Raw genomic sequence first — 12,138 nt, 5'->3', positions numbered from 1 at the left:
GGTACGTCCACCCGGCCTCCCTCATGCCCACTATACGCCCTCGCTCAAAGTCCGTCAACTGCACATACGGTTCACGTCCACGCTGTCGCGGCATGCAACCAGTGTTAAAGACTGCGATGGAGCTCCGTATGCCACGGCAAACTGGCTGACACTGACGGCGGCGGTGCACAAATGCTGCGCAGCTAGCGCCATTCGACGGCCAACACCGCGGTTCCTAGTGTGTCCGCTGTGCCGTGCGTGTGATCATTGCTTGTACAGCCCTCTCGCAGTGTCCGGAGCAAGTATGGTGGGTCTGACACACCGGTGTCAATGTGTTCTTTTTTCCATTTCCAGGAGTGTATGTTCCGCAAGCAGTCCACAAAGCATCCAAGCTGCGCTAATGACACAGAGAGAAACTGACTATTAATGGTGATCATTGCGTTGGGCTGGGGACGCTAAGCTCAACGGCCCCCATTGTGTTACTCGAGAGGACTGGGTTTCACGTTTTCCATTTTCTTTCATCATCATCATAAAAAGATAACATAATGTACTGCACGCTATTATAACTGTCGCTGAAAATATGCAGTTACGTTTTAGAAACGTTGAACACACTAGCACCTTAACGATATCCCACAGAATGGTTGTATCATTCTACGAGCCACATAGAATGTAAGACAGGGTGTAAAATTGTGTTAATCGCGCAACTGGTAACAGATTTGAAAACATAAATGGGAGAATTCATGGTGATAACCGAAATATAAGTGATAATGCAAGTGTATGTTTGTACACGCTCAAACACGGGAAGCTCTTTGTATTCATTTTGATTCGTACCTGTGACAGCACCAAGCTGCCGCCCTGCTTGCTGACTGTGACCAGTGGGAAGCCGGGCTGCGTCACCCACGGGGTCATCACGTCCGCCAGCGTCTGGCCTGGAGGCAGGCGGTCGCTGACGTCTCCCACAGCCCGGAACAGGTCCTCCAGGTCCACTCCAGCCTTGTCTGTGAGGCGCTCCCTGTTCAACAAACAGTCCATAGTCCGTGTGTCCTCAGAACAACCCTAACACTGACACGAACCGCACTGCCGAGATGACCACGCGTAGGTCACGCTAGATGTATTTACAAGGAAAATCATTTGGTCAGCTGAGTGAGCAGAGACTGGGAAGAATCTTGTGACTTAGATGACTATAATAAAGGACGGATTGTGATGGACGAGCGGCGAGAGTTAGATATCACGTCAACAGCGATGCTAGTTACATGTTCACCTACTACCGCCGTTAGTACTGTAAGTAGGCTGTTTAGGTTTTCTTATTGGTAACGCCACGTAACGCTCTGTATGAAAAATCACTGGCTGTGCTGTGTGCAGTCTGTGGCTAGTTTGCATTGTTGTCTGCCATTGTAGTGTTGGGCAGCTGGATGTTAACAGCGTGTAGCGTTGCGCAGTTGGAGGTGAGCCGCCAGCAGTGGTGGATGTGGGGAGAGAAACGGCGGAGTTTTGAAATTTGTAAGACTGGATGTCATGAACTGCTATGTATATTATGATTTTTCAACACTATTAAGGTAAATACATTGTTTGTTCTCTATTAAAATCTTTCATTTGCTAACTATGCCTATCAGTAGTTAGTGCCTTCCGTAGTTTGAATCTTTTATTTAGCTGGCAGTAGTGGCGCTCGCTGTATTGCAGTAGTTCGAGTAACGAAGATTTTTGTGAGGTAAGTGATTTGTGAAAGGTATGGGTTAATGTTAGTCAGGGCCATTCTTTTGTAGGGATTATTGAAAGTCAGATTGCGTTGCGCTAAAAATATTGGGTGTCAGTTTAAGCACAGTCATGTATAATTGTTCAAGGGGACGTTTCATATGTAGACCCTTAGCCGAGGATACCTCACTGGAATCTTCTGATTTTTTCTAGTAGTTTGTGTAATTAGTGTAGGTTTTGTTTATTGCTAGCGCGTAATTGTAGAGAGAATTTACTTTGTAGTGTAGTTTTTCATTCTTGTACAGTAAAACAGTTGTGGCATGCATGTAGAATTGCAACAAGTATTTCGCAGCTGCGCTTGCAATTAACGAGATATTATTTTCAGTGCTATGTTAATGTGTTCTCTTATTTTTGCTCTTCAAATTGTGCTTTTCTGTGTTATCGTGTGAAATATTGTGACAATAATGGCGTGTGAAAAACGTAATACTAGGCTCCAAAGTAAACTGAGAAATGACAGTGAAGACGAAAGCAGTGTGTTAGCGCCACCGAGTAATGAATTAACTAATGTTCAAAGTAGTAATTTGGTAATTGTGCATAGGGAAATGGAGCGGGATGCAAACAATGGTGTAGGCAGTGAAACAATTAGTGAACAGGGAAGCATTATCGATCGATCGCTCGGCAACAGCTTGCCTCAGGAATCCGAAATGACAGGACACAATCTTGCAAATACTGTAGATTCAGGTTTTGGGTCCTCACCGTTTTCTCAAATAAGTCAAGACACATTTTCTGCTTGACAAAATGTGAACGCTGCCGGTGCAAATTACTGCCGAAAAGCACTGAGGAACCTGTTTCAGACACCAGTGCATTGTTATTACAATTAATACAACAAATGGGACAAACACAGCAAAAGCTTCAAAAGTTAGACACAATGGAACAAAATCTTCAAAAGTTAGACACAATGGAACAACACCAGAGACAAACACAGCAACAGTTAGACGCAATGGAACAAAATCTTCACACCACGCTTGAACAAACAGGTGAAGATTTAACTACTGAGTTACATAAAATAGAATCGAAATGTCAAAAAGTCTGTAATGACGTAAAAACACAAATTTGTGAGCATTTTCAACCTATTTTTTCGCGGCATGAAAATGCATTACAGAATCACGAAGCAGCCATAAAAGAACTGCAAACTATTGTTCATGAAAATCATGAGAACTTGCAAGCTAAAATTGACTCAGTTGCATCTACCGATTCGATTACGCAACTTGCAAAAACTCAGGAAAACTTAAAGGACACAGTAGATACTCTGAAAATTGGTTCAGAAAGACACATGGAGGAAATTAGTTCAATATCAGAGAAAGTAATCGAACTTCTGGATCAGCTAAATAATTTATCTACGAAGGTAGATGATAATCTGAATGACACAAAACCGGTAGTCTTTAATGACACAGAAGAGTGCGAACAAATTAGGAAATTCAAACAAAATCAGAATCAAATTAATACGCAACACCAAAGAGAAATCCGGGAAGTACAAGATCAGCTGACACAGGTAATACAAGAATTACGTATTTCAGAGGTAGTCTTTAATGACACAGAAGAGTGCGAACAAATTAGGAAATTCAAACAAAATCAGAATCAAATTAATACGCAACACCAAAGAGAAATCCGGGAAGTACAAGATCAGCTGACACACGTAATACAAGAATTACGTATTTCAGAGGCTATTCGCGCTCCAATACGGGAAGAGGGACATAGAAATACGGAACAGCCACAAAATAATAACTCAGGGCACTTAGGAAATTATGAAAGAAATTGGCAAGGTACACCGAATTTTGAGATGGAACCGCCGAAACGACGTAACAATGACCGACATGCGACTCGCCGACATGATGATTTTGACTATAAGCTGTTCATTACTACACATAAATTCAAAACATTTAAGAATTCTGGCAACGACATTCATCCACAAGTATGGCTCCATCAATTCTCTCATTGTTTTCCTCCCAACTGGTCATTAGAGCACAGATTAGAATTTATGTGTGGCTACTTAGAGAATGAACCAGCTGTAAGAATGCGATCGGTCATTCACGATTGTCACAGTAAAGGAGAATTTTACCATGCCTTCCTCTCAGAATATTGGTCTCAAGCTACACAAGACCGAGTAAAACATAGCATCATAATGATGAAACATTTCGAACAATCTGAATTTTCCAGTCTTGTGAAATATTTTGAAGACATGTTGCACAAGAATCAGTATCTGTCAAACCCATACAGCCCCTCAGAATTCATCCGCATTTGCTTAATCAAATTACCTGAACATTTACGACATATTATTTTGGCAGGACGTTACAAAGACGACATTGAAGCTTTTCAGGAACTTTTACAAGAATTAGAAATTGACACTGACAATCGCGAAACGCGAAAACAGGAACACAACAATTACAGGTCACATCCGTCGCAATTCCGCGATGAAAGAAATAATAACTGGACACGACAAGGCTATTCTTACAACGTAAATCGTGACCAAAACAGACACCAACCGTATGCCAACCGTTGGCAGAATAGTAGTTACAGAGAAAGATCGTATTTCCGTAGTAACGAATATGACAGAGGTAAACGTAGAAACAGACAATATGGGAACCAAACAATTATTATCAAGGGAGACAGAATAACTTCAGACGCAACAGTTCATCGCGCAGTTACGATTCAGGGAGAAATTATCCACCAAGTGACCGACAAGAAAGAAATTATGGAATCTACCTACATGCCGACAGACGATATAATCGTAACGACAGACCTGAATTGCATCAGAACTGGTGGGATTCAAACAGAGCAGGGCACTCTCGACAAGGTGAATTTGTAGAAGTTAGGTCTCCTAATCCTAACGATGCGCGCCAACAAAGAGACAGACAATGACCCGCACCGCAAGCAGCCACGTGCGCCGGCTGGCTCGGTGAAAAATAACATAGATGCTAACCTTCAGAAAAATTATAGTATGCCTTACTGATGTATACCGCATGATAATTGCGTTCAAGTTGAAACTCTGCGTACTAGGAAGGGTAAAGGATTGCACCACTTTTCACATGTAAAACTGTTTATTGAGAGAGAATCTGTTTTTTTAACTTAATTTTTGGTACAAAATTTTTCACGTTACATTACTAGTATGCTTTGTCAGACTCAGAATCTGTTAAGATGCAGCAATGTTTGAAGTTAAATATCCAGTCAAGAACCAAGACAACTTATTTAAACAGAAATTACGAATTCATTGTTATTGTGAACAGACGACACAGTGTTATTGTGTGTGTACATTCTTGCTTGTTAGTTGCACGATTACGTAACGACTATAAGGCTCACATACTTAGAACATTTACCAGTACTGCTAATGAGATTTTAATGCAACATTTTGGTTTACTTGAAAATATATTCTGGATTTAAAGTACTTTCTGTGAGATACCACATGACACAGTGGTTAGTTTATGTGACAGCTACAAGATTTTATCATGACGCTACTAATGAGTGACAATTTACAATGTTGCTTTTGCGGTGTATCTGTTTTATATCTGCACAGTTTTTCTGAATTCTTCTGGAAAGTAAAACATGTTTTAGTAGTAACTTTTGTGGTATAGCTACAATGAGACAGCCTTTTCCGTAGCACAACAATACGTTACAGCACAATACTTTCTTTATCATGGCAATAAGCGTAATAACTAAGATATCTACACGCAAAGCATTTCACTTCTGTTTATCATGATCTGCAGAACTTAGCTTTCGGAAGACAATAACTACGACACTTCCACAGAGATTATCTTACAGCAAGACGCACATTTAGCACTACAGGACACGTATTTGAGTGATTAATTTTGTACTTAAATCATTTATTTTTAAAGATATTTGAAGTACAATGATACAAAGGTTTTCCATGATACATTTCATTCCATTGCTGTAATCTGTCACACCTGAGGGTATAATTACATTAATCCTCAGGGGGGTACACACTTACTTTGTGTACCATGTGTTTGGCAAGCACAAGGAGCCCTAGCTAATATGGTATTTGCTAATACAACTTTACACATCGGTACCATATTTCTCTAACACACAAATTACACAGCTATCTGATCATTTAACTGAGAGATAAAATTTTTTTTACTACATCAGTGACACATGTTTACACAATTACACAGTTGGATAACTTCACACTTATGAAACTGTATTTTGTCTGTACTGTGTGAACTATTCATATTTTTTCGGAACCATTGTGATACTATGAGAGCTTTGAGTGATGTATTTGGTATGAGATCATGATTTTTAAAGTACGTTTGAGGTAGATGACACTATTGAAATGAGCAGAGAATTTTCTTTTGGTTTTGAAATTATTGCAGAAAGCTACGAGGTTTTTGAGGTTTGACTGAGATGTTATGATGTTATTATTATGACGACGATGTGTATTATGCTGCTGAGGTATGTTTATGATTAATAAGCTGATGCTATATGAGTTATTTGATTATGCTATGTATGCGTTATGATGAAATATTGAAGACGTGTCGACGAATATGTATATGTGTAAAAAGGTAAGGAATAATGAGTAGTGGTTAGGGACTCTGGTTTGTGAAAAAGGTTGTTGGAAACCAAGAATCGTACTTTAAGAGTTATGAAATGTATGTAAATGCGTGAATGGAAATTTTTTTGGATACTGTTATATCAATAGGATTTGGTTTCTACACATTTGTAACGCAAATTCTCAACCTGTGGAATTATTTTGTATGAGATTGCCACTATAGAAGAAACTGCTGTCGTAAATATTTCAGTAAGAAAGGTAAGTGACCTTGACATAATGCGTTTTGGGCGCCCAGCTGAGAGGTAGTCTGACAAAAGAAAGCCATTAGGTGGAGAAAAAAAGAGGCCATTATCCTCGCCATTGACATTCCTTTAGAGAAAGCATCACAAATACGACACGCTCATTACTTGGAAAGATACTTACATCTGCACACCTGATTATGACAAGCATCTTGCTACGAGAGTTGAGAGAATTTCTACTAACTATGAAACTATGAAATGTCACATGACTATTGAATGATATTTTTATGCTTTGCTTTTCATAGTTTCTTGTTTCATCTGATATATAGTTTCCAGCTGTGTTGCAGCATTGGTTTTATAAAATAAAATAAAATGCATTTGCTAATGTGAACACTTTCTGTCAGCAGGCCTATTAAATAATAATTTTGTGATCCACATTCTTCAAAAAAGGAGCACTTGGAAAGGAAAGAACAATAAGAAGGGACTAGTAACAGTAACTGCATACATAATTTTCTTTTCAAGTACATGGTAATATTTTTTTTTTTTTACAATAAGTTGTTGTAGTGCACCAATTTATTTACATAGACACTAAGATGTGACATAGATATTAGACATGGCCATCTTTACTGTAATATTTTTTCTGCTTGAGCTTTGTCATGTTTAGATATAAGTTATTGCATTTGCTGCTGCTCTTTGCCAGGCATAATGTTACTGAATTTGACTTTGTATTACTCTGTTAAGCCAGTTTTACTCCTGATTTATTTTTATTGTTTGCTGCACATTGCCTTATATTAGTTGTAATATTGCAATTGCTTTGCTAATTTCTATAATGCTGCTTGCTTCGCCAATTTCCATTTTTTTGTCATTGCTGTTTGTATTAATTGTTTTGTGCTGCTGCATTGCCTCGTCCCTTAGTTTATGCATCTGAGATCAGTAGGTTTAAGTTAGTTTAAGAGGGGGTAGACTATATAAGAAACTGACTATGGACAATAGGGAAAGAATGCATTGAGAAGTTATATGAAAAAGATTTGGGCCAAAATGAGTATTGTACACTGAGAAATAATTATTTTGAAAGAAATATGAATAGAATACAGAAAGCAGGTATAGATAGGACTTTTTGGGAATAATGATGAATGAAGGGAGATCTCCAAGAAGTAAAGAAAGTTTTGTTTGCAAAATACTGCAGTAAAACAAACCCTGTCCTTTCCTTTTGTATTATTCCGCTATATGTTTGTGTACCCTTGTGTATTTGTGTTCATCCTGTCTTTATGTGTTTATCTGATACGATTTATGTTGTAGAATTTTTCTAATACTCAGCTACATTCACTATGATGAGGGATACTATTATCCTCAAATATAATTTGCATTAATAATATGTTATTTACTTTGTAAAGATGTTTAGACATTATTTATTCTGTTCTGTTTTGTTGCTCATGTGTGAAGTTGATGTTTCGAAAACTATTCTCATTATTTTATATATTCACTTATGTCATAATTCCTGTAACACTGATGTATCTGTTTATTTCTATTCTTTTGTAAAGCCTGTACTACTACAAATTTATCTGTATTGTTATGTTCTTTAATAATGTATTTTGCACCTTTGTAATCGTATTCTTATGTTATAAAATTATAATTGTCACCAGTTCATCATATTATTAACTTGTAAGTTCCATTTCACTGCACACGTTTCTGTTGGTCATAGTATATGGACAATATGTGAGAAGTAGGGACTGTTAGTGTTTGCACGTGTGTTAATAATTCAGCAAGGGACTGGATAACAGCATTGCTGGTTCTAAGGACAATTCCAAAAACTTTGTGAGTGCACAAGTGCTGGTTATGGACTTGCTATATTGTCCGCAAGACTCTTCGATGGTGATTGCGCACCTGCACAGTCGCAGCAGATGGCTGCTGACCATCTCTACAAGGACTGCAGTGGGTCTGCACCTCTGGTGGCCCACCAATACCGTAATATCTACCAGGACTACAGTGGGTCTACTCTGTGATGACCTACCTACCAATAGTCTTCAAAACTTCGATAGACTCTGCTGTGGGTTTGCTCTGTTGTGGCCCATTACCTGTCTGCATGTCGAGAGTCAGCACTGTCTTTCCGTTGGAAGGACAACACTACTTCTTCAAGACTGCATGGAAATCCACTACTTCCGTGTGCAATTTCTTTTACTGCTCAGACTTTGAGAAAAACACTGCAATTTTACTGTGATGAATGATCAGGACTGTCTTTATGGACTGTGAGAAAATTTTAGCTTTTGACCAACATTGTATCAATAAGTGTGTGCATTTGATGTCTTTGTTATTGTAATTATGAAAAATTTTATCAAATCATTATTGGCCACTGCCCAAAACAATTTATCAAATTTTTTGTGGGGAGCATGGGGGCTATGTAAGTAGGTTGTTTAGGTTTTCTTATTGGTAACGCCACGTAACGCTCTGTATGAAAAATCACTGGCTGTGCTGTGTGCAGTCTGTGGCTAGTTTGCATTGTTGTCTGCCATTGTAGTGTTGGCAGCTGGATGTTAACAGCGTGTAGCGTTGCGCAGTTGGAGGTGAGCCGCCAGCAGTGGTGGATGTGGGGAGAGAAATGGTGGAGTTTTGAAATTTGTAAGACTGGATGTCATGAACTGCTATGTATATTATGATTTTTCAACACTATGAAGGTAAATACATTGTTTGTTCTCTATTGAAATCTTTCATTTGCTAACTATGCCTATTAGTAGTTAGTGCCTTCCGTAGTTTGAATCTTTTATTTAGCTGGCAGTAGTGGCGCTCGCTGTATTGCAGTAGTTCGAGTAACGAAGATTTTTGTGAGGTAAGTGATTTGTGAAAGGTATGGGTTAATGTTAGTCAGGGCCATTATTTTGTAGGGATTATTGAAAGTAAGATTGCGTTGCGCTAAAAAATTGGGTGTCAGTTTAAGCACAGTCATGTATAATTGTTCAAAGGGGACGTTTCAGTACATACTGAAAGTGGATAATTGGGAGAGACGTCGCTAGAGCGGCAAGGACAAGTACACTGCTACCCCGAAGTTAAACGTAATAACAAAGAGAATATATTTCTTAAATAGGTTGTCAGATGGGAAAAATTCATCGCAGGGGATGCGCCATAAGACAGGCTGAAAACGCATCAGTAGCAGGGTTCTGGAACCGAAAATCCATCCATTCATCAACAAGAGAGTATCCAAACTGACACAATCACGTCCATGACAAAGAAGAGGAGATATCAATACCCTTAGATGTCACAAATGATTGGCAGTGGTGTGGCAGCATCAGAATGAGGTGATTCGCGATATCAAGTGACTATCAATCGCATTCCTAAGGAAGATGATTCGGATTTCTGAAGCTCACATCCCCAATGCATCCCAGACAAGCTGTATGGAAATTAGATGCAGAGAACTCATTGGTCGGTTCATGAGGTGGATAGCTGCATCTGTGAGAAATACGCTCACTAGGGCAATTCACTGCATTCATCTATGAAAAGTACCTTATCCCCGTATCTCTGGGCGTCTTTCGTATTGCACCATCAACGCACGAATATGTCAAGCCCTTCCTTCTACCTTCACAATAAAAAAAGCCTTGTCTCAGTATTACTGTGTATGGGACACGTACTTCCAGATATCCACGTATGGACTAACTGTTTGGAACCATAGGTACATTGTTTTCCGCTAAACAGTAACTCCAGAAGTTACTTTGTGGATTCCACACAATTGTCTTATAAAATCAAATGGTTCCGAGCACTATGGGACTCAACATCTGAGGTCATCAGTCCCCTAGAACTCAGAACTACTTAAACCTAACTAACATAAGGACATCACACACATCCATGCCCGAGGCAGGATTCGAACCTGCGACCGTAGCGGTCGCGCTGTTCCAGACTGAAGCACCAAGAACCGCTCGGCCACACCGGCCGGCAATAGTCTTATAGACATTATTCTGTTTCGTCGTGAAGTTGAGACAAGATATAGGTCGTGTTGTGAGTAGATACTCTCTATCGACCTCGCATGGGCTACAAATAACGGTTCTTGTGTCTCGGAATCTTTGCCATAGCCTTGAAATGACATTCATAGCACATTCAACGATGCTGAGTGCATGTGTCATATCAGTATCGGGGCTCGGAGAACTTTTCCCTGCCAATCAGCGTTGAAATGATGTTTTGTGCTAATGCATGACAATTTTCACGGGAAAGCTACCTTTCGTAAGCAAAGAAGGTACTATCGAGACAGATATTATGGCTCTAACACACTAATTTTTCATTGTCTTTGGATCACGTGAGAAATTTCGGTTTGTGGGGATTGTTGAGTGTCACCCACAGTAACCGCTCATTTTCTCTGTATGCAGTTTACCGTATTCCTAATTACACTTAAATTTCAGACACTAGTGTAAACATACATTTTTATGGCGTGTTGTTCAAATACTGTGGGTCACCAACACATAATAGTGTCGCTTGGTACGATAAATGCGATGAGTGGCGCACCTAGTAGCGCCCTAGACTTCTGCAGAAGGCACAAGTGTATTAAAGCGAGAGCGCATTTTGGCGTTTGTAGTTTCACAACACACGACACGTAGCTGTCGCCATGTTGCTATACCGACATTGTTAATTACGCTTAGATAGGTTCAAATGGTTCAAATGGCTCTGAGCACTATGGGACTTAACATCTGAGGTCATCAGTCCCCTTGAACTGGGAACTACTTAAAACATAACTAACCTAAGGACATCACACATATCCGTGCTAGAGGCAGAATTCGAAACTGCGACCGTAGCGGTCGCGCGGTTCCAGACTGAAGCGCCTAGAACCGTTCGTCCACACCGGCCGGCGCTTAGATAGGTCAGGGAATGCAGGACCACCGAACAACGCAAACAAAGTGTCACGTCAGCATTGTCTTCCTGTTAGAACACAATGATAGCAGTATCAGCATGTGTATTCCAGGTGAACATTTGTTTGATATATGATGGCAGTGTGAAGGAAAAAGAAAAGATGGTAGCAATTCAGAGACAGAATAGCAGCTGATTTAGACAAGGAAGGTGAATTTGTTCAGACGTGGTCTTTTTAAAGGAATGATCTCGTAAATGAATTGAAGTGATTTATACTGATGAGCCGAAACCTTATGACCAACTACTTAGTTGAGTTTTGTCGACCTTTGGAGCATCATACAGCAGCGCAGCGATTATTGGGGGGGGGGGGGGGGGGGCGTTGGTTCAAATGGCTCTGAGCACTATGGGACTCAACTGCTGAGGTCATTAGTCCCCTAGAACTTAGAACTAGTTAAACCTAACTAACCTAAGGACATCACAAACATCCATGCCCGAGGCAGGTTTCGAACCTGCGACCGTAGCGGTCTTGCGGTTCCAGACTGCAGCGCCGTTAACCGCACGGCCACTTCGGCCGGCTTGGGGGGGGGGGGGGGGGGGGGATGGATATGACATATGACAAGTACCTATTAGGCTTCCGGAGGTATATAGCACCAAATGTCAAAGCATAATTTACAAAATTCCGGTAAATTACGGGCTGATGGTTTGTTGAACCAAAGCTGGCGCTCGACAGACTAGACGAATTTGGTGGCCGGAAAATCAAAGCCAGTTTACTACCATACTCCTCAAACCACTGTAGCATGATTCTGACCTTGTGACATCGGGCCTCGCCATCCAGATTTAGATTTT

At 40.1% G+C, this 12,138-nt stretch overlaps 1 protein-coding gene across 1 annotated transcript in view; it reads right to left on the bottom strand.

Annotated features, from left to right (window-relative positions):
- Window positions 1-12,138, bottom strand: part of LOC126470948 (aminopeptidase N-like) — a 536,862-nt gene that overhangs the window by 129,859 nt on the left and 394,865 nt on the right. Inside the window, exon 10 of the mRNA XM_050098998.1 lies at window positions 811-991. Coding sequence (XP_049954955.1) covers window positions 811-991 — 181 coding nt within the window. The remainder of the gene's footprint in view (window positions 1-810; window positions 992-12,138) is intronic.

This window comes from Schistocerca serialis, chromosome 3, assembly GCF_023864345.2.
Source record: "Schistocerca serialis cubense isolate TAMUIC-IGC-003099 chromosome 3, iqSchSeri2.2, whole genome shotgun sequence".
Classification (NCBI taxonomy): Eukaryota; Metazoa; Arthropoda; class Insecta; order Orthoptera; family Acrididae; genus Schistocerca; species Schistocerca serialis.
Note: the sequence above shows the minus strand (reverse complement) of the source record. Positions and strands in the feature narration are given on the sequence as shown.